This window comes from Chiloscyllium plagiosum, chromosome 14, assembly GCF_004010195.1.
Source record: "Chiloscyllium plagiosum isolate BGI_BamShark_2017 chromosome 14, ASM401019v2, whole genome shotgun sequence".
NCBI lineage: Eukaryota > Metazoa > Chordata > Chondrichthyes > Orectolobiformes > Hemiscylliidae > Chiloscyllium > Chiloscyllium plagiosum.
The window spans coordinates 80,032,476-80,055,153 of NC_057723.1; the positions used below are offsets into that span (position 1 = coordinate 80,032,476).

Consider the following 22,678-nt stretch of genomic DNA (forward strand, 5'->3'; position numbering starts at 1 on the left):
GGAACATTGCACTGCCTTCACTGCCATCCCTCTGAAAGTAACCTTTTTTAAAAAAACTGGGTCTAAAGAATACAACAAGCAAAATGCAGCACTTACCTACTTACTACAACGGGTCTTATTATTTAGGTTAGAGGAGGAGGGCGGGTGGGAGACACTACCTCTGTAGTGCCTCGGGTTCTTCGAGTTGCTGTGTTCCCCTTAGCTGCACACTCTAGTAGAATCGCTGTGTCATTTTGTACATTCTTAATGCAATGTCGGTTGGATCTCAAAGTTTTGGTGTCATTTTGCAGGTTCAGAAGCCAGATGCTTGTGGGGTTAAATAGAACTAAGTCCCCATTGTGCCTTTAATTTTTAATTTATTCATTCACGGGATGAGGGCATCACTGGCCAGGCCAGCATTTATTGCCCATCCCTAATTGCCCAGAGGGCAGTTAAGAGCCAACCGCATTGCTGTAGGTCTGGGGTCACATATAGACCAGACCAGGTAAGGATGGCAGTTTGCTTCCCTAAAGGATATCAGTGAGCCAGAAGGGTTTTATTCCGACAATAGATTGATGCTCATCATTAGAGTCTTGATGTTTAATGTTAGAGATGTGGACTGAAAGCAACTACAGTTAATAAACCCCGTCCTCTGTATTAATGGGAATGAGACTGGATATTGATGCCAATCAGTAAAAGGAGATTCGAAGAGTGTGGTGCTGGAAAAGCACAGCAGGTCAGGCAGCATCCGAGGAGCAGGGAAATCAACGTTTCAGACATAAGCCCTTCATCAGGAATGAGGCTTTTGCAGACATGCTTCATTCCTGATGAAGGGCTCATGCCCAAAACGTCGATTTTCCTGCACCTCAGATGCTGCCTGACCTGCTGTGCTTTTCCAGCACTACACTCTCTTTGACTCTGATCTCCAGCATCTGCAACCCTACTTTCTCCTAGTAAAAGATTACCTTAACCAAAAATTGGTTCGCAAACTTTTGTATGTTTTGGTTTGGATAAATGCCGAGCATTGTTTTCATCACCAGGTCAGGACATGTGCGAAGTGGTGCCATGTGGAGTTGGGTGTGAGAGTAGTTGGGTAAGTGTGGGAGCTGGTGAATATGTGATGGATGTTTCACTATTGTTCTGCTCCCACCCTGTTACAGATGTTAATTAAGCAGAAGGAAGCAAACCGGCAGAGTGCGATTCTCCTGCAGCAGGTCGATCCCAGCATACAGCTGTTCAAAGCATTGGAGGAGGTCGCAGCCATCACCAAGACCCTGGAAGAGGAAAGGCTGCAGCATCACAAAGAGGTCAGGGTTTGTGTTGCCATGGAAATTCGCTGCTTCCTTCGATGGAGTTGGCATCCGGGAAGAATGTAGGGGAGGGGGTCCACTGTGATAGAGTCATAGTGTCATAGAGATGTACAGCATGGAAAGAGACCCTTCAGTCCAACTCATCCATGCTGACTAAATTAACCGAGTCCCATTTGCCAGCACTTGGCCAATAACCCTCCAAACCCTTCCTATTCGTATACCCATCCAGATACCTTTTAAATGTTGTAATTGTACCAGCCTCCACCACTTCCTCTGGCAGCTCATTCCATACACTCTCCACCCTCTGCGTGAAAAGATTGCCACTGAGGTCCCTTTTAAATTTTTCCCCTCACCCTAAATCTATGCTTCTCTTGTTCTGGACTCCCCCACCCCAGGGAAAAGACCCTTGTCTATTTACACTATCCATACCCCTCATGATTTTATAAAACGCTATAAGGTCACCCCTCAGCCTCTGATGCTCCAGGGAAATCGGCGCTAAGGCAACTCACTCATCCCAGTTGACAGATCTTTTATTTGAAACCAAATAAAAATAAGCTATTTAACTGAACATCTCAGAAACTGGAAATATATCTTTCTTTTATGATGTGATGCATGTTATAATGGCACTAAAGCAACAGAGCACTCCTCCAGCCTTGGTCACAAGAAGATCATTCATAAATGTGAGTCGATAAAGTGTGGAGCTGGAAAAAAAGCACAGCAGATCCAGCAGCATCAGAAGAGCAGGGGAGGTGCTATTTCAGGTAGGGATCCTTCATGCTGCCTGACCTGCTGTGCTTTTTCCAGCTCTACACTTTATCCACTTTCCAGCATCTGCAGTCCTCACTATCTCCGTTCGGAAATGTCCTGTACCAATTTATTTCAAATGACATACTTTAAAATATGGTATAATAAGGGGTCTCCCATGCGTGAGACGAGGAGAAGTGTTTTTAATTTCAGAGAATCATACAGCATGGAAACAGACCCTTCGGTCCATGCCAACCATAATCCCAAACTAATCTAGTCCCATCTGCCTGCTCCTGGCCCATATCCCTCCAAACCTTTCCGATTCATGTCCTTATTCATGTCTTTTTAATTGAATCCATATCCACCACTTCCTCAGGAAGTTTGTCATCTTCTTTGGAATTCTCCCCCACAGAGAGCAGTGGAGGCAGGTCACTGAATATATTCAAGCTTCGAGATTTTTGATCGTGAAGGGCCAAGGGTTATGACAGGGCAGATGGGAAAATGGAATTGAGGGTGCAACACATTCAGCCACATTCTTACCAAAATGGAACAGGTTCGAGAGGCTAACATGCTCCTGGTTTTTATATTGCCTGGGTTTACTCATGAGTGTAATTGTTTAAACAAAATGCAAGTCAACTTTTGAAATTTTAAACATTGCTTCAGCATATTTTTACATGGAATACTGGAGGGAAGGGTTATTCCAAGTAAAACTAGATTCCCTACAGTGTAGAAACAGGCCCTTTGGCCCAACCGCCACGCCGACCTTATGAAGAGTAACCTACCCAGACCCATTTCCCTTTGACTAATGCACCTCACACTATGGGCAATTTAGCATGGCCAATTCACCTGACCTGCACGTCTTTGGACTGTGGGAGGGAACCAGAGAGGACCCACACAGACACAGGGAGAATGTGCAAACTCCACACAGACAGTCACCCAAAGCTGGAATTGAACCTGGGATCCTGGTGCTGTGAGGCAACAGTGCTAACCACTGAGCCACTGTGCCACCCCAAGTCACAACACGGGCAATAAAAGATACAGACACTCATCATACAATTCTGAGGTGCAGTGTACACTGCTTTATTTTGAGTTTTGAATAGCAGCATTGTTTGTGATGGATTTAATTTAAACAGACATGGTTAGAGTACTTTAATCCAGCGATACACCATTGTCTACCATCTGGCTCTGAGCTCGGCGTTTGTGCAGCACTGACTGACCGCACTCTGAACAAACTGAGAATAATTCCTTCCTCTACAGATTCAAAAGCTAGAGTCTCACCTCGATGAGTCAGCACTGCAGAAGGAACTGGGTACTCTACAGAGGCAACTGGAGATGGTTGAGGAGGAGAGACGGGAGTCAGAGCAGCGAGTACAAGAGATGGAGCAGAGGAACAGCGAGCTGGAGGATCAAGGTGTGCACTGGATGGAAAAGATGTATGAGCTTGTAGTCATAGTCCCCATTGCAATATCTCAGGCAGTCCAGGAGCACCCTGCAGATGAAGCAGCGCTTTTCATTTAGAACATAGACAACACAGGAACAGGCCCTTCAGTCCACCATGTTGTGCTGAGCATAACACCAAATTAAACTGATCCCTTCTGCCTGCCCTTGATCCTTATCCCTCTATTCCTTGCATGTTCATGTGTTTATCTAAAAGCTCCTTAAATGCCCCTATCGTATCTGCCTCCACTACCATCCCTGGCAGCACGGTCCACACTGCTACCACTCTCCGTGTAAAAAACTTACCCCTCAGATCTCCTTTGAACTTTCCTCTCTCCCTTTAATGTATGCCTGCAAGCATTAGATATTTCACCTCGGGGAAAAGATCCTGACCATCAACCCTATTACTTGTACTCAGTGTAGGAAATGGGACAGACATATTGCTTGTGCTGCAACTCCCTGATTAAAGAAATGCAAGTAACAGAGTCATCTTCCTGTTTGCAGATGATTAGTGCATTGTGCACACAATTACATAAAAGTGATACACACTTTCTGCTTGTGATATTAACAGGGGATTCCAATGCTCTCTTGGACTGGCGTCCTATCTTTCACCCCCTGTATAATGTGAGCTCATCCAAACCTCTATTGTCCATCTGTCAAATCCCATTACTCCTCTGTCCACAGACAGCCAATTGCTCCCAGTCCTGCAGTGCTTCGATTTAAAAGTCTCTTCCTGATATTCAAATTGCTAATGGTCTCCCTGCGCCCCATCATCTTCCTGCCCTCGGACTTCAACAGCACTGCAGGTTCTGACCTGTTGAGGATCTTTGATGTGAATCGCTCCACCATTGGTGACTGTGCCCTTGGTATCCACGGACCCAGTATCTGAAATTCCTTGTTCAAATCTCTCTGCTCCCCCAGTTCCTATTCCTCTTTCACTTACCTTCAGCAATACGTTTTTGGTCACTATCTTAATATTTTGCTGATGTGATTTGGTATCAAATTTTATTCGATATTACTCCTAAGGAGGACTTGGGAACATTTAACTAGGCCAAAGGTGAATTTTTTCTTTTGAAATATACGTTACTCATAAAAAATATTGTTGCGTATACATATATATAAGTCACTTAAGCAGTTTTATTCTGTACAGTAGCATATCAAGGAAACTAACAAACACTGGATTTTGACTCTATCCAAACAAACCAAAGGCATCTCTTATTTGAACCAGACTATATTTTACCTACATTTGAGCCTCAGGGAAAGTCCGATACCTTAACGGACTCCTACTTAACCTTGGCAGGTGGTGGTCTTTCCCCATTGCACCTTGGCAGCAGGAGATGATATGTAAATGCATGATGTTGTTCGTGCAGCGCAGTCACCCCTTCTGGCTCCAGATGGAAAGTCTGTATCTAGCCTGAGAGAACACCTTCAGTTTGATGGTAACTGTGTTTCAGAAATAAACTAGCCATCACCACGCACTGGTAGTGGCAAAAAACAAAATTTACCTGAGAATTAAAGTGCGTGTCAATGTCATTTTGCAGTGAAAGAACTAAAGAAGATCAAGTTTCAAGAGATTGACCCAGCTCTGGCTGCAGCTCCACCCCCACCCCCTCCACACTCTCCCCCATCTCCCACAATCTCCTCCTCCACCCCCTCCTCCCCCACCACCTCCCCCTCCTCTTCCATCCACACGCTGCAACCCAATAAGGTATGGCCCTGGCGTCTTCAGTGCATTAGAAGGAAGTGAAACAGGGAGGAGGGTGCATTAATGGATGTGGGAATTGGAGAAAGAGATTGGGATTTGGGGTTGAGAATAATAGTGGGGGAAGGATTCATTTGGAGGGCAGGAGTAGTGTGGGGAAACAGTAAAGGCAGATGACTAAGTGCCCTCTATCTCCATGACAAGTAACTTCATCAACAGTTCCCACTTATTGTTAGAGACGAGGGTAAAGGGAGAGGGGACAGAGGTATGAAGTATTGGTGGAGACAGGAATCATAGTTGATCTTTGCTGTTGAGGAGCTTAAACGATTGGGAGAAAAAGGCCAATTGAGCTCATTGCGATCCAATCAGACATGATGGAGAGGTGAACATGTGAGTTGAAGAGTGTGGTGCTGGAAAAGCACAGCAGGTCAGGCAGCATCCGAGGAGCAGGAGAGTCAATGTTTTGGGCATAAGCTCTTTATCAGGAATGTGGGGTGGCCCAAGAGGGCTGAGAGATAAATGGGACAGGGGTGGGGCTGGGGGGAAGGTAGCTGGGAATCCGATAGATGAAGGTGGGGGTGAAGGTGATAGGTCAGAGACTAGATTAGAGTGGTGCTGGAAAAGCACAGCAGTTCAGGCAGCATCCGAGGAGCAGTAAAATCGATGTTTCGGGCAAAAGCCCTTCATCAGGAATACAGGCAGAGAACCTGAAGGGTGGAGAGATAAAATGATAGGTCAGAGAGAAGAGTGGAGTGGATAGATGGGAAGGAAGATGGACAGGTAGGACAGTTCAAGAGGGCAATGCTGAGTTGGAGGGTTGGATCTGGGATAAGGTAGGGGAATTGGAAAAAATGAGGAAAATGGTGAAATCCACACTGATCCTGTGTGATTGGAGGGTCCCATGGTGGAAGATGAGGCGCTCTTCCTCCAGGCATTGGCTGGTTAGGATTTGGTGATGGAGGAGGCCCAGGATGTCCTTGGTGGAGTGGGATGGGGAGTTGAAGTGTTTGGCCACAGGGCGGGGTGGGGTTGTTTACTGCATGTGTCCCAGAGATGTTCGCTGAAACATTCTGGAAGTTGATGTCCTGTCTCCCTAGCGTAGAGGAGACCACAAGGAGAGCAATGGACACAGTACATGACAAGATGAACATGTGAATCAGATAAATAGTTTGATTTGATTTATCATTGTCACATGTATCTAGGTACAGTGAAAAGTTTTGTTTTGTGTGCAGTACAGGCAGAGCATACCATACAAAGATCATAGGGTAATAAAACAGACCAAGGAATACAAGGTTACGGTTGGAGAGAAGGTGCACAAAAAGCAAGATTAACATCAGATTTGAAATTTGAGAGCTCCATTCAGAAGCCTAATGACAGTGTGGTAGAAGCTATTCCTCAACCTGTCGGTGTATGTGTTTAAGCCTTAGGTTTTTCTACCTGATGAAAAAGGGTGGGAGAGATTATAACTGAGGTGGGAGGGCTCTTTGATGATGTCGCTGTCTTTCCAAAGCAGCAGGAAGTGTAGATGGAGTCACTGGATGGAAGGTTGGTTTGGGTGATGGTCTGGGCTGTGAGACATCAAAAATGTGCACAGAGCAGGGGAACCACAGAGATGGAGGTTTGTGATGGTTTAATTGGGGGTGAGACCATCAAATCAGATGGGGGAGTAGCGGAACAAATCAGGAGGAGCACAGATACTGTGGAAGGTAGAAAATTACTGGCTAGGCTGTTGGTGACTGGTAGGTTTTGCCTGTGAAGAACTGATTTATTTTCTGCTGGGACTCACGTTATACCTCTTACAGTTCCCTCATTGCTATCGTGCGAAGATCATCCAAGAACTCCAAGGCACAACCAAAGCCGGAACCTAGCAACAGTAAGCAACCAGCCTCACCTTATCGCCAGAAGTAAATCTCAATGCTCATGAACATGACTGACACAGTCTGTTGGGAACTCTGTTCCCTGCATCTATCCAAAACAGAACGATTAATGTCAATATAACCTGTTCTGTGCTAACCGACAGGATTAGATCAGCTGTGTGTTATATACCTTTTACTTTCTGTTGACTTTTGGGTGGATTCATTTGACATTAACCCCAGGAATGTGAAATAAACTTGCTATGGTTTGACTCACAGCTGTTCTGCTTTATGGAGTTTTACCCATTGCAAAGACAGCAGAACCCTCTACAGGTGAATATGAGCTGCCCTTCCCCTTTCCAAATGTATTACTCACTGAATGAGCTCAGATCTCCTCCGTTGCAGATATTTCCTTATCAATCTGCTCACAGATGTTGTTACACATCTCTGGAGCATGTGGGCTTCGAATCCAAGCTTCATTAGTGCAGAGGTAGAGACATTACTCCTGCATCACAAGAGCCCTCCTTGTTTCAACAGATCTGAAATGGAAGGAAAAGTCCTGGGGTCTTGAGATTAAAACCCAATGATACTTCCTCACATATTTAGATAATGGAGGAGACAGGATCAGTATATCTGTTGGTGAATCCAGCCTTGGCTCAGTGTGGCTTGGAGTAAGATTGATACTTTCACTTTATCTTCTCTGTCTGTCTTTTTTTCTGTAGACCAGACTGGGATCGATGACGTGAAAGTAAAAGCTGTGAATGAAATGATGGAACGGATAAAACACGGTGTCATGTTACGGCCTGTGGCCCAGGTCTCGAAGGTAAAATCCCTTTAGAGTTTGGTTCATATCATTCCCAAACCAGTTTGATGGTCCCAATGTTCAACAGTGAAGGTAGTATATTTCCCCATAGTTTTTGTTCCCATTAAGACTGGCTGAACATGTTTCAATCCAGGACTAAAATAATGGATACATCCATATCCTCTGTCTTGACTGGTATCCACTCCAATTCACTGCTATTCTAGAAATGACAACAATATTCTAATGTTCTATCAAGATCATATCTACCAACATGGTAAAGAAACTACAGAAAATTAAAACCTCTCTAAACAAACCATAAATCTAAATAATATCTTTGTAAGAAACATAAATACAATAAAGGACCTGTTGTGTTTTGATTAACAATTGGATTTAAAATTCTATTTATTTAATCCTGGAGACAGAGAAATGCAAAAGTAGGAAGCATTGACAGTTCAGAGGAAATCAAACTATTCTATAAGTCAGTTTTCAAAAGCAGCTGGGTGCATTTTTGAAAGTAATTTGGAGGCTAGCCTGGAGGTTAGAATAGGTTGGAAATTTAGTTAATGGTGTGTGCCATGTTTTGAAATAATGGAAAGCCAGAAAAAAAAAGAGATGCAAAACTAAACAATAACTAAATGTGAACTAAACAATGCTGTGCATATTTGATTTCTTTTTTACACTTTTCTTTTTGAATGCCGGAGAATTCAGGCGAAAGTGAATACTGCAGATGCTGGAGATTAGTGTGGTGTTAAGAGTGTGGTGCTGGCAAAGCACAGCAGGTCAGACAGCATCTGAGGAGCAGGAAAATTGACGTTTCAGGCAAAAGTCTGACTTATCCACATGCTATCTGTCATCCTCTGGAGCAATGGGATCTTTGAGAACAATCCATTCTCCAGCATGGTCTACCAGATCAGAAATGGCAATCACCCTAACATTCAAATAGAGGAACAACTCCTTGCAGAATTTTAAAATCGTCACTCATTCCTGTCTGTCAGTAGGTGCTCAACATGTAATTATGTTTGCATGAGGTGTGAGACAATAAAAACACCCCTTACATTTTACTGAGCAATAATGTGCTCCCCTTTCAGTAATCTCATCAACAACACATGGAATGCTTCAGTTTGATTGGGTTGGGATGTTACAATGCATCTTACTCTATTGATGAGGACCCGGGTTCAATTCTCCACCTCGGATGACTCTCTATGTTGAGTTTGCACATTCTCCCCATGTCTGCACAAGTTTCCTCTGGGTGCTCCAGTTTCCTCCCACAATCCAAAGATGTGCAGGTCAGGTGTATTGACCATGCTAAATTGCCCATAATGTTAGATGCATTAGTCAGGGGTAAATATAGGGTAGGGGAATGGGTCTGGGTGGGTTACTCTTCGGAGGGTCGGTGTGGACTTGTTGGGCTGAAGGGCCTGTTTCCACACTGTAGGGATTCTAATTCCAATCAATAGGTAACTAGAGTCCACCTGGAAAGAATATAATTTAAGTTGACAATTTTGAAATCTTTGCTCTTTTGTTTTATTTCAGGTAAAGTCAGAAGTCATATGACACCAGGTTATAGTCCAACAGGTTTATTTGAAATCACAAGCTTTCAGAGCACTGCCCCTTCATTAGGTGAAGTGAGGGCCAGCGCTCCAAAAGCTTGTGATTTCAAATAAACCTGTTGGACTATAACCTGGTGTCATGTGACTTCTGACTTTGTCCAGCCCAGTCCAACATTGGCACCTCCGCATCATTATTTCAGATAACCAGAATTTGCAAGTTTTGAAATGAAAGTCCACGTATAAAAATTGTCTAACGTTCTATTGAAAGGAAAACACATCATAGAATGTAGAATTTCTGGATGCTACATAACAGCATTCAATTCTAGTCTCCCTACTGTAGAAAGGATTTTGTGAAACTTGAAATGGTTCGGAAAAGACTTACAAGGAAATTGCTGGGTTTGGATGGTTTGAGCTACAGGGAGAGGCTGAATAGGCTGGGGCTGTTTTCCCTGGAGCGTCAGAGGCTGAGTGGTGACCTTATAGAGGTTTACAAAATCATGAGGGGCATGAATAGGATAAACAGACAAGGTATTTTCCCTGGGATGTGAGAGTCTGGAACTAGAGAGCATAGGTTTAAAGGGGAAAGATTTAAAAGGGACCCAAGGGGATAACTTTTTCACACAGAGGGTAGTGCGTGTATGGAATGAGCTGCCAGAGGAAGTGGTGGATGCTGGTACAATTGCAACATTTAATAGGCATCTGGATGGATATATGAATAGGAAGGGTTTCAGAGGGATATGGGCCAAATGCTGGCAAATGGGACTGGATCAGTTTAGGGTATCTGGTTGGCATGGACGTGTTGGACCGAAGGGTTTGTTTCTGTGTTACACAGCTCTATGACTCTATATCCTCCTGCAGTAATGGGCATACAAGTGCCAGGTATAAAAGGCTATCAGACTACTCTCTAGCAGAGTTGATGGCTACTGCTTTGTGACAAGGATACACCTCCTCGTTCAGTACCTTTCAGATTTCCCATGTCGATAAAAAGACAGATTTAATTCAATGTCAAGACTCGAAATATTGCAAGGAATCTCCCAAGAATTTCAAATGGCAAGTTAAAGGAAACGGTGTCTCATAACATAATCATTCTTCTCTTGCTAAAATATGCCTATTATCAACGTTTCTGTTACTGTCGTTCCTGATGAAGGGCTTTGCCCAAAGTGTCGATTTTCCTGCTCCTTGGGTGCTTTTCCAGCACTACTCTAATCTTCAGCACCCACTTTGTCTAATCTTTACTCTGTTATCGACATGCCTACTCTCTTTAGTTAACGAATTGCTCAATGTTAATGCACACCTCTGGAGCAGGTGGGAATTGAACCTGGACCTCCAACACCAGTGGTGGGGACACTACCATTGCACCACCAGACAGCTCTCCTGGTCCCTACAAAACTCCAAGTTCCAATAGGTATAAATAGACACATTCTGAGCTCAATTAAAAGCTAATTGTTACTGGTGTGAGAAATATGTGTAAATGATCAGCTACTTGTAAGTCTTTGCCACCTTCAGTTGATGAGAGGTTAATTATATAAATAGAGAATGGGATCAACAAGGATTATTATCTGCTTCTTTCAGTTTTGCTTTGTTTCATCATTAAAAACGGTGCTCTGACAGAAGGTAGGAACAGAAAATGTGGCATTTCATGAGCTGCTGAGCTTCTCCAGCACTTTCAGTTTTTTTCATTTCAGACACCCAGCACCTACAGCATTTCACTTTTATTTGGCATTTCTTTTGATGAGTGTAACTGTCCCCATTTAGAACACTGTCACTGTTGGTGGGTCCAATGGGCCACAATACTGGACAGGAAACATCTTGAATTAAAATGCTCGTGTTGATGGCGTTGCTCAAACTATGCCTGGCCAAACAAATATGAGATTTGCCACCAAGTAAACAGCATTGGAAAAGCAGTCAGAACTTGCATATATAATACAGTAAACTTTCTATTATCAGGCACATATTGAACTAGGACTGAGCTGGTTTGTTAAATATTCTGGATAATCAATGTAAAACCAGACACTAACTAGTAGAAACGTAATACAGGGGGGTATACACATCATTGTTATACTTTATTTACATAAATCACTTAAATAATAATATAACCTTACCAGCAGAGACTGTTCTCACTCTCACCCTCAACTGACTATTCAGACCTTGTGGGAGATCATAGCATTTGAGGATAAATTGACTTGAGATTGAATCAACTACTGATATTTTGTGTGGCCATTTGTGTTGGAATGTTATGATGAGGTTATACAGGATGTTGAAGAGACCTTTTCTGGAATACTGCGCCCAGTTCTGGTTGCCCTGTTATAGGAAGAATATTATTAAACTGGAGAGGGTTCAGAAATGATTTACCAGGATGTTGCCAGGAGTGGGGGGGGGTTGAGATATAAAGTTAGACTGGAAAGGCTGGGATTTCTTTCACTGGAGCAAAGGTTGAGGGGTGACCTTATTGAGGTTTATAAAATCATGAGGGGCATAGATAAGATGAATGTCGAGGGTCTTTTCCCTAGGGTGGGGGAGTTCAAAACTGGGAGGCACATTTTTAAGGTGAGAGGAGAAAGATTTTAACAAGGACATGAGGGGCAAAATTTTTATACAGAGAGCGGGTCGTGTGTGGATTGAACTGCCAGAGGAAGTGGTGGATGTAGGTACAACATTTAAAAGACATTTGGATAAGTCCATGAGTAGGAAAGATTTGGAGGAATATGGGCCAGGAGCAGGCAGATTAGTTTAGCTTGGGATTACGGTCGGCATGGACTGGTTGGACCAGAGGGTCTGTTTCCGTGCTGTATGTCTCTATGATTCGAAGTACATTTACACTGAGGTAAATAAATTTTAAAAAACTATAATTGGACAGAATAATACCGTAAACTTCACGGAGTTTTTTTTGAGGTGTATAATTTTTGCCGGTTTATTGAGAGTGTCAGTTCATAAGGTTAAAACAAAATTTTGCTGTATTTGCAATGAAGATGTTAACTTGCTCAGTAGTTTGTTGACTTCTTATGGTACAAATGAGAAATCTACTGCATAACCATGTTACACTCATCTCAGTCTTTCCATATACTATGGCACCTGGTTGCTGGCCAACAGAAGAAATACATTGTGTAACAATACTTTTTTTGCATCTTCATAACTTAACACCTTCCATATGAAAGGCGTGCATTACTCTATCACAACAGTCAGAAAATCTAGAGGGTATCAGGAACCAGTGATATAGCTTGGGGTCCAATTTTTTGACTATGCCAGCCATAAGGAGAAAGTGAGGACTGCAGATGCTGGAGATCAGAGTCGAGAGTGTGGTGCTGGAAAAGCACAGCTGGTCAGGCAGCATCCGAGAAGCAGGGCAGTCAATGTTTCGGGCATAAGCCCTTCATCAGGATTCGTCTCCTGATGAAGTGCTTATGCCTGATACGTGGACTCTCCTGCTCCTCAAATGCTGCCTGGCCTGCTGTGCTTTTCCAGCACCACACTCTCGACTATGTCAGCCATAACTGACCTAACTTTAGCAAAGAAGGAACAGCTAGAAAACTTCAGTCTCTCTGAGAGACAGTGACTGATAGAAGAGCTCTGAGATGAGAATGAGTTGGGGTTTTACAGGTTACCAAGTCAAACCATGGCTATGGTCCAAGTGTAAACAGGTACATGCTAGTTTTAAAAAAAGGCAAGAATAATATCAGAAATCACAATCCCGATATGTTATTGGAGATAAAGACTCAAATCATACAAAAAGTGAGCCACATACCTTGATAGATTATGTCTGGTAGAATGACTTAGATGGGCTCAATGGCCGTGTACATCTGTACTTATTTCTCTCAGTTATATTTCTTTGGATCTTTTCCTTAACCTTTACCGAGTTGGATATTAATGAGAAATGTGTTTGGTTCCTGGAGAACCCGGGTCTCTGGTGCTGCGAGGCAGCAGTGCTAACCACTGTGCCACCGTGCCGCCCATTTCTTTGGATCTTTTCCTTAACCTTTACCGAGTTGGATATTAATGAGAAATGTGTTTGGTTCCTGGACACTGTGGGTTACATTATATGAGATCTTACACTGATACTTCCTCTCTTATTCTTTCTCACTGACTGCTTGGCGGATCTCTTTCTGAAGAGGAAAGTTAGCAACAAGGTAGGACTCCTACTCCTTTTCTTTGCACGTCCCTTGCACTTGCCTTGCCAAACCTCACCCCGTTAGCATCCCCCCCCTTGCAGATTTTGAAGCCCCTCCTGAAATGATGGTCTGTGAAATGAGGGTGAAATTGAGGCCACAAACGAATAGATTGACAATATTCTTTCCCCAAGCATGCTGTCTCAAGCTTGAATAAATCTAATGGAATGATTTTTCCTCTATCACATTTATTTTAGATAAGGGGTTAAAATTGGCCTCTGATTTCTGTGAATCAATTGTTGTAGATTTGAGTTATTTGAAAATCCAGAGTAAAGATGGAAACTGACCAGCAATGGGGCTGGGGAAAGTTGGGATTTTGATTTTTCTTTAGCACGTTTGAGGGAAAGTTTTCAGTCTGCCAGGCAGCTAGGCTGCTCTGTGGATTGGAAATGAGCAGAAAGGCTTGATCAGTCAAAGTTGTCTTCCTTGGTTGTGATTGATCCCCACTGGAAGGCTGGGCTACCCGATGATGGAGCAGCGCTCCGAAAGCTATTGCTTCCCAATAAACATGTCAGACCATAACCTGGTGTTGTGTGATTTTTAACTCTGTCCACCCCAGTTCAACACCGGCATCTCCACCCTTTTCCCCAGGCTGTTTTCATGGTTGACTCTCATGACCCTGAGCAGGCAGAAATCCTTGTTACCACTCTCCTCTGCAGTAACTGGACAGCAGGGGAAGCTTCAGAGTTATTTTCAAAATAAAATTAAAACCATAAGCAACATATTGAGGCCTGCTCAAGATTTGTTTCGTAGCAATAACTCTGTAATTATTCAACAGCTTTGAGCTTTGCCTGTTGTCATTAGCGGTTTTCCACAGATAATATCTGGGATATTAGAAGACAATTTGTGATCCAGCAGAAACGTTCTGGGACTTTTTCACCGGAGCGTAGGAGGTTGAGGGTGACTTTATAGAGGTTTATAAAATCTTGAGTCTAGATAGGATCAATGGTAGCTGTCTTTTCCCCAGGATGAGGGCTTTAAAGACTAGGGGGCATATTCTTAAGGTGAGAGGAGAGAGATTTAAAGAAGACGTGAAGGGCAAATATTTTAAAAGGGGGTGGTTCTCTTTTTCTTTTCCTTTTCTCCTTTCATCCCTAAAGATGTTGATCTTTGAGGATGGACAAAGTTAAAAATTACACAGCAACAGATTTATTTCTGAAAGCTTGTACTTCCAATTAAACCTGTTGGACTATTACCTGGTGTTGTTTGATTTTTAACTTTGTACACTCCAGTCCAACCCCGGCATCTCCACATCATGGGTATAATGCCACAGCACTGGCTGCCCTCTGCTGGTCACAGAAGGATTCACTCTTTGCCTTTACGTCTAGCCAACAGTGTGCCTGTGGCCAGTCGAAATATGGGGTGAACCACAGGTCAAGCCAAGTACTGCTCTCGGCTCAAACCCCAAACATATGTTTTACCAGGAAGGGTAACTGGCTGATTCAGATACCTCGCTCCCCCCAAAACTAACCCAGAGGACCTGGATCAATCTTTGACCAGTGTAGATCAGTCCACCTATCACCATCCCCATTGGGGGACCCTACTGACATTTGTTTTAGAACTTATTACGTATAGCTGTAGGAAGGAACTTGTGAAACTTGAAAGGGTTCAGAAAGGATTTACAAGGATGTTGCCAGGGTTGGAGGGTTTGAGCTATCAGGAGAGGCTGAACAGGCTGGGGCTGTTTTCCCTGGAGCATCAGAGGCTGAGGGGTGATCTTATAGAGGTTTATAAACTCATGCCAGCATTTGTTTAGCTCAGTTGGCTGGATCATTGGTTTACAGAGCAGTGTGATACCAATGGTGTGGGTTCAATTCCCATCACTGGTTTGAGGTTACGATGAAGGATTCTCTTTCTCAACGTCTTCCCTTGGCTGAGGACCGGTAACCCTCAGGCTAAATCACCACCAGCTGCTTCTCTCTAATGAGAGAGCAGCCCCTATGCTCTGGTCAGAGTATGGTGACACAACAACAAGAGGGGTGGGGAGAGGATAAATAGATAAGGTCTATTCCCTGGGGTGGGGGAGTTCAGAACTAGAGGGCATAGGTTTAACATGAGAGGAGAAAGATATAAAAGGGACTTGAGGGGCAAGTCTTTCACACAGAGGGTGATGCGTGTATGGAATGAGCTCCCAGAAGAAGTGGTGGAGGCTGTTACAATTACAATATTTAAGAGGCATCTGGTTGGGTATATGAATAGGAAGGGTTTAGAGGGATATGGGCCAAATACTGGCAAATGGGACTAGATTAATTTAGGATATCTGGTTGGCATGGTCGGGTTGGACTGAAGGGTCTGTTTCAGTACTGTACAGCTCTATGACTCTATGATTAGGTTGAATAATTTCTGATTTGGACTATTTCGTAGCATTCTACATTATGGGATGTCGATTACCCTTCTTCATCAGAAGTAGCTGGTTCCGCTAGCATCTTCAAACTCCTCTCAGTGAGGATGAGTGATTAAAGTCAGGACCAAATGCCTCCCTTCGGCAATGGGGTCTGGGAGCTGATAGAAATATTGTGCTAAGATTTGAGGCCTAACCTCCTGTGGCTAAGTGCTCTAGGACTGTGGGTTCGACAGTGCAGAGAGGAGAGAGACCACTTGAGTGACACCAGCTTGGGCTCAGCTGCTGAGACACCCTCCAGGAGCAGTGATAACAGTTGTAGCTGTTTGAGAGGCTGCTGCGGTAGGGATGCTCAACTCTTAATACAAATCAATCAAGGGAATATAACCTTTGACATCAATCTTGCTTTGCTGTTGTTTCCATGGCTACGTGAGCTCCAATATATTTAGTATTTTAAAAATTAGAGCACATCAGCCAAAAGAGATCATATTTATAAAAATCTAAATATTATACATCTTCAAGTGCAGGTTGCATTTGTGCAGCTTGTTGTTGAATCAATACACTTGTGTTTAAAAAAAATGTTAGCTTTTAATATGTTTTTCCAAATGAAAATTAAGCAAAGCTGATGGTGATAATTATTTTCTGAATGTCATTCTTGGTACATGGGCATGGATGGCTAGGCTTAAAGAACCAAATGTCTTTTCCCTAGGATGGGGGATTTCAAGGCTAGTGGGCACATGTTTAAGGTGAAAGGGGAGAGATTTAAAAAAGACCTGAGGGGCAAATGTTTTACAGAGAGAGTGATTTGCATGTGGAATGAACTTTGAGGAAGTAGTGGATGTGAGTACAATTATTTATAGGCTGTATAAAATCATGAGGGGTATAGATAGGGTTAATGGTCGGTAAGTGTCTTTTCCCTAAGAATGGGATTTCAAGTCTAGAGGGCATGTTTTTAAGGTCAGAAGAGAGACATTTAAAAAGAAATGAGGGGCAAATTCGTGTGTGGAATTAACTTCCTGGGGAAGTGGTAGATGTGGGTATAATTGCAACGTTTAAAAAGCATTTGGATAAGTAGATGAATAGGAAAGGTTTAGAGGGATATGGGTCAGGAGCAGACAGGTGGGACTAGTTTAGTTTGGGATTATGTTCGGCGCAGACTGGTTGGATTGAGGGACTTGTTTCGGTGCTGTATAACTCTGTGACTCCGTGACTTGCGAAGCCATTGCAGATAGCAATTAAAAGTCAATTACATGGCTGTAGGTCTGGAGCCACATAAAGGACAGGCTGGGCAAGGACATTAGGGATATTAGTGAATTAGTTTTATGGCAATCAGGTAATTTCAGGGTCACCATTACTGGAAGTAGCAAGATGAAGAGACGACAGACTGGCTGGAATCGAGGACACTTTTCCCACCCTTTGAGATGGCGAAATATGGCCTGCTATCCCACGGCAGGCTCCCTAGAACAGGCTGAGAACCTGCTTGCAAAACTTGCCCCCTCCTCCCCCTGGATAGAGTAATTCCTACTCAACTGTGGACAATATTAACAATGAACAAACCTGGCTGATTGAAACATTGTGCCCAATAGCAATTGACAGGAGGGGTGGTTTGGAAGCAGGCATCTCTGACTAATTTAAACTGGGGTGGCAGATGGCAGGCATCTGCACTTGGTAAGAAGATGAGCAAGAGACTAAATGGCTGCGGGGATGTTCGGAAGGCTGAGCAGGATGCCAGGTGCTGGGTAGCTGAGGGAGAGCTGATTCACTGCAAATGCCATCATTCATACCCATTGTGTGTTTGCTTTAACCCTGACAGCCACCACCAGTGGATGAGAAAACAGAGGAGAGTGCCATGGATGAGCTGAAGGGGATCCTGGTAATATAAGAGAACAAATTTAACCCTTTGTTAACAGCCACACTTATAAATACCATCAGGAAAGATAAAACAAAACATACAGCACCGGTCAGGATGAATCAGATTTCTCTTTGTTTATCGAGTAAACATTAGAACTCCCACGGCAGCCAGGAAAATAACTATTTGTGCCCTCACCTTGAAGATTCCAGTGACTTTATTATTCCACTGGGTTTCTTAAGATCATGAACCCATGTCATAATCAATTTAACCTCCTCCATTATTCACCTCACAGCAGTTAGTTGAAACTAGAGAGTTGCTAACATGCACTGACTTTTTCAAAAAATGTTGTATGTTTAAATCAATAAGTAAAGAACAATACCTCAGATTTACTGAGTAATGTAACTGAGTTGCAAGTGTTCAGTGTGAGTTAAGAGCAGATTTTCTGATTTGAGTTCAATACTATGGTCAGACATTAGGCAACTGTTGATGAAGAGACAGCGATAGACCTCCTGTCAAAGCAGATAGTGCATCGACAATAATAGGTTCCAGTAAATTATTCATATGATTACTTTGACACGCACTAACCTTTCCACATTATACTCACAGTAAAATATATTACTGTTTACTGAAGTAACCTATTTAGATTAAGCAAGGAATTATATGAATTACTTCTGATTGTAATGCAGATTATTATAATATAACCTTAATTATTCCAGTATCTGAAATAGCTATTCCTATGTGTGGTACACTGGGATCTCTCAATATTCCTTTTATTCAATAATTCTCAAATAACACAATCCCATTACAGTGACAATGATAACCAACAATTCTGTACATGATTATCTCACATAACAAGCTGTCACACACACTCATAGCATACATCTCTCTGATATTAAACATTAAAAATACCACCTCCATAGAACCCCTACAGGATGGAAGCTGGCCATTTGGCCCATTGAGTCCACACCAGCCCTCTGAAGAGCATCCCACCCAGCTCCACCCCATCCCTGCATTTCCCATAGCTAACCCACACATCAGCATGACCAATCCATCTAATCTGCTCATCTTTGGACTATGGGAGTAAACCCACACAGACGCAAGGAGAACATGCAAACTCCACACAGACAGCAGCCTGAGGGTAGAATCGAACCCAGCTTCCTAGTGCTGTGAGGCAGTACTGCTAGCCACTGAGCCACTGTGCCACCCATTCCTGTGTGCTGGCATATTTTAGTATATTCCATTGTAATCCTAATATATCTGATACCTTTGATTGTAAATCTGTCAACCAACACCACCCTCCCTGGAACGCAGGGCAAACTTTAATCATGGTGGCACATGTCGCACCTATGAGTTCTCCAACTGGTAGGAGTCTTGTGCCCACTCTGTCAGGTAAAGCCCGATTGAATGAAGTGCCCACCAGGCAATTAACTAGCCAGTGTTGGGCCTTTCCTGGGATTCAGGATACCCCAGGGCAGAAATCCCAATTGGAAGCTGGCAGCCTTCTATTGCCAGCCTCATTACTGGGTAATGCACCCGGAAAAAGCCTAAGATCAGGTCCCTGCTGAGGAAGGGCAGAGATTGTGGGGAATGAGTCAGGACTTGGAAGAAAGAGCAAAGGTTCTGGTGGTGTTCACCGAGGTCCAACATCCTGATCTCAGGTCCCTTGACCAGGCTCTGAGTGTCTTTTAATAAGGGTCTCCCCGACTCCACCCAAAAGAAATAGTTGCTTGTTGACCTTCCCAATGATACCTTCCCACTCACTGTTGGGTGAATATCATTGGCAGTGGAAAGGGGGCCTTAAGGTATTAATTGTCCACAATTAGCAACCAGACAGGGAGATTATCCATGAGCCTTCGCACACCAGACATAATCAGATGGAAGTAAGGATGTGGTTTGACACCTGCCCAATCAAGTGCCCCATCCCTTATCCACCTTCATGCCATAGAATCCCTACAGGGTGGAAGCAGGCCGTTCAACCCATTATGTCCACACTGACCTTCCAAAGAACATCCCACCCTACCTCATCATCCTGCATTTTCCATGGCTGATCTACCTAACCTGCAGTCTTTGGACGAGGTCAAAAGTCACACGACGCCAGATTATAGTCCAACAGGTCTATTTGAAATCACAAGCTTTCAGAGAGCTGCCCCTTTGTCAGGTCGCTTCACTTGACGAATGGGCAGTGTGCCAAAAGCTTGTGATTTCAAATAAACCTGTTGGACTATAACCTGGTGTCATGTGACTTTCAACCTTAGCCACCACAGTTCAACACAAGCACCTCCACATCTTCCTTGGACTGTGGGAGGAAACCGGAGCACCCGGAGGAAACCCACGCAGACATGGGGAGAATGGGTAATCTCATGCAGACAGTCGCTTGAGGGTGAAATCAAACCTGGGTCCCTGGTGCTGTGAGGCAGCAGTGCTAACTAATGAGCCACCGTGCCAACGTTTGAACCACCACGCCACCCATTGGGTATATTAAACTTTGCCTATTGTTTAATATAATTCAACATCCACGGCAAATATTCTTCAACGTAATGGCCCCTAACTTTGATGCTATCTCATAAAAAGTATTCTACCTATTAAAGTAAACTTGCACTGTAAAGCGACATTATATATAACTCATTGAAACACTCTCTCCAATCTTCAATTATTTGGTAAAGCACTACGCTTATTGTAATACTGTCTCACATAGTGCACATCTAACTAACACACTGATGAAATATATTGTAAAATTCTCTCACTGTAGGGACTCTAAGAGAAAACCCTTAAAGTGACACACTTTTTCAATAATGTTATTTATATTGAGATGACTCAAAGAAATATTGAATAAAGCTTTAATTTAATTAAATTCACCTTGCCTCTCACTGCAATGCCCTTCTGCTTCACTCAGTCAGTGAGAACACTAGAAGTTGGATCACACTCTTTTGGGGTGACATTGATTGTACCGAATGATGCCTATGACAGGATCATGGTTCACCATTGGTTCACTTGACTTATTTGTTTCTTTCCTGTGGGCTGTGAGCACCAGCTGTGGCCCCATCAGCTGCTTGTTGGCTTTGGGAAGATCCTAGGCCAGAAGCAGCATCTGAACTTAATCAGGCATATTCATACTCTACATTGAGGACAGTCAAAAAGGTAAAACATGTCTTCTTGTAGGTAATGTCTAACAGTCTCTTCAGAGATGGCAGCTCTGAACTGGCTGCAGCACTTTGCAAAGAATCTCAAACAGGAATCAAGCCCCTTTATTCAAATATGCAAAGGGTCTACTACCTGTTTTAGGCATTGATTTATGCACAAGGCTTTACTAATAATTCCTGCCTGGGATGAACTAGCTCAGATGGCCATTAGATTCCTATAAACTAACACTGCGTCACCAATATACTAGAGCCAGGTCACAATGTCACTTCCGCATTTAAGTGTTTAACTGCTGAAAGTTATTACTTATAAGTTAATTTTACCAGCTTACATTGATATCAGTGCCACATGTGCAAGGAGGTTGGTAGCACTTAGTGTGATATACAGTGCCCCTGATTTCTTATTACCTGCTCATAGGATTCAATGAAGAAAAGCCCCAGTCGAGGGTTTCCAGATGCAAGTCAGAACAAGGCAGAGAATGAGCTGGAGGTTGTTCTGAGACGGAGGAGGAAACAGACTTCAGATTACAGTCCAAGAGGTAATGGGTCGCTAAATTCTGGATGTCTGCTTTCTCTCAGTTTTTAATTTGTAACGTACAAATGCAGATATTCTTGGCAGAAAGTTTTAAGTAACAAGCAAACTCACATGCGTCATTATGTCTGGCCTGGTGGTTAACCACATGCAGGTGAACCATAAATGCTGGCCAGCCAGCGAAACATCCCACAAAATGAATGAAAAAAAAAGTTCACCAACCTTCACTAACATTTAGCAACATAAGCGGAGCCTTTTGGCCCATTACACCTATACTAGCCCTCTGAAACAGATACTAACTATATATCCAATTCCCCTGCTTTTTGTGTATGTCCTTTGAAATTATTATTTGTGATCGTTTATCCCATTCTATTTTAGAAGCAATTTCACTGGTTTTGGAACAAGCCTTCCCTATTCTAAAAGCACTTCAAATTCATAACATTTCCTTATCAGTCCTTTTGTTCCTTCCATGATCTTAACTTTAAAATTTGGGCTACTGGCCAATGCAGGTAATTATTTCCTATATTTGTCTTATTGTTCTGACACATTAGATTTTCTCTTAACTTTGAGTTCTATTGAAAAGTGCACTCATTTCTTGAGGCCTGGTTCCTACCTGACCTACCTATTTTCTCGATGTTCTTTGGAGACCTCTTCACTATGTAGTGATTTTGTTTAATGTGCAAACTTTCCTATCATGTCCCTTATGTGCAAATCCAAATGATGTAATAGCAATGCTGAATGTTTTGATATTTGTGCTCCCCGGTGGTCCAAAAGACATCCACAAATTGTTAATTTATCTTTGTTTTTCATTCTTTTACCAAATTTCTAACTGGCAAATAGAATTAAGGAGAATCCAAAGGGTTTTTACAAATATATTAAGGACAAAAGGGTAACTAGGGAGAGAATAGGGCCCTTCGAAAGATCAGGTAGGCGGCCTTTGTGTGGAGCCACAGAAATTGGGGGAGATACTAAATTAATATTTTGCATCAGTATTTACTGTGGAAAAGGACATGGAAGATATAGACTGTAGGGAAATAGATGGTGACATCTTGCAAAATGTCCAGATTACAGAGGAGGAAGTGCTGGATGTCTTGAAACGGATAAAAGTGGATAAATCCCCAGGACCTGATCAGGTGTACCCGAGAACTCTGTGGGAAGCTAGAGAAGTGATTGCTGGGCCTCTTGCTGAGATATTTGTATCATCGATAGTCACAGGTGAGGTGCCAGAAGACTGGAGGTTGGCAAACGTGGTGCCACTGTTTAAGAAGGATGGTAA

The 22,678-nt window shown here is 43.1% G+C and overlaps 1 protein-coding gene across 1 annotated transcript in view; it reads left to right on the plus strand.

Annotated features, from left to right (window-relative positions):
• Positions 1-22,678, plus strand: part of LOC122556838 (shootin-1-like) — a 119,354-nt gene that overhangs the window by 89,010 nt on the left and 7,666 nt on the right. The window contains 9 exon segments of the mRNA XM_043704073.1: positions 1,140-1,286; positions 3,291-3,444; positions 5,012-5,085; positions 5,087-5,178; positions 6,975-7,045; positions 7,748-7,848; positions 13,484-13,501; positions 17,695-17,754; positions 21,289-21,409. Of these exon segments, the coding sequence (XP_043560008.1) occupies positions 1,140-1,286; positions 3,291-3,444; positions 5,012-5,085; positions 5,087-5,178; positions 6,975-7,045; positions 7,748-7,848; positions 13,484-13,501; positions 17,695-17,754; positions 21,289-21,409 (838 nt within the window).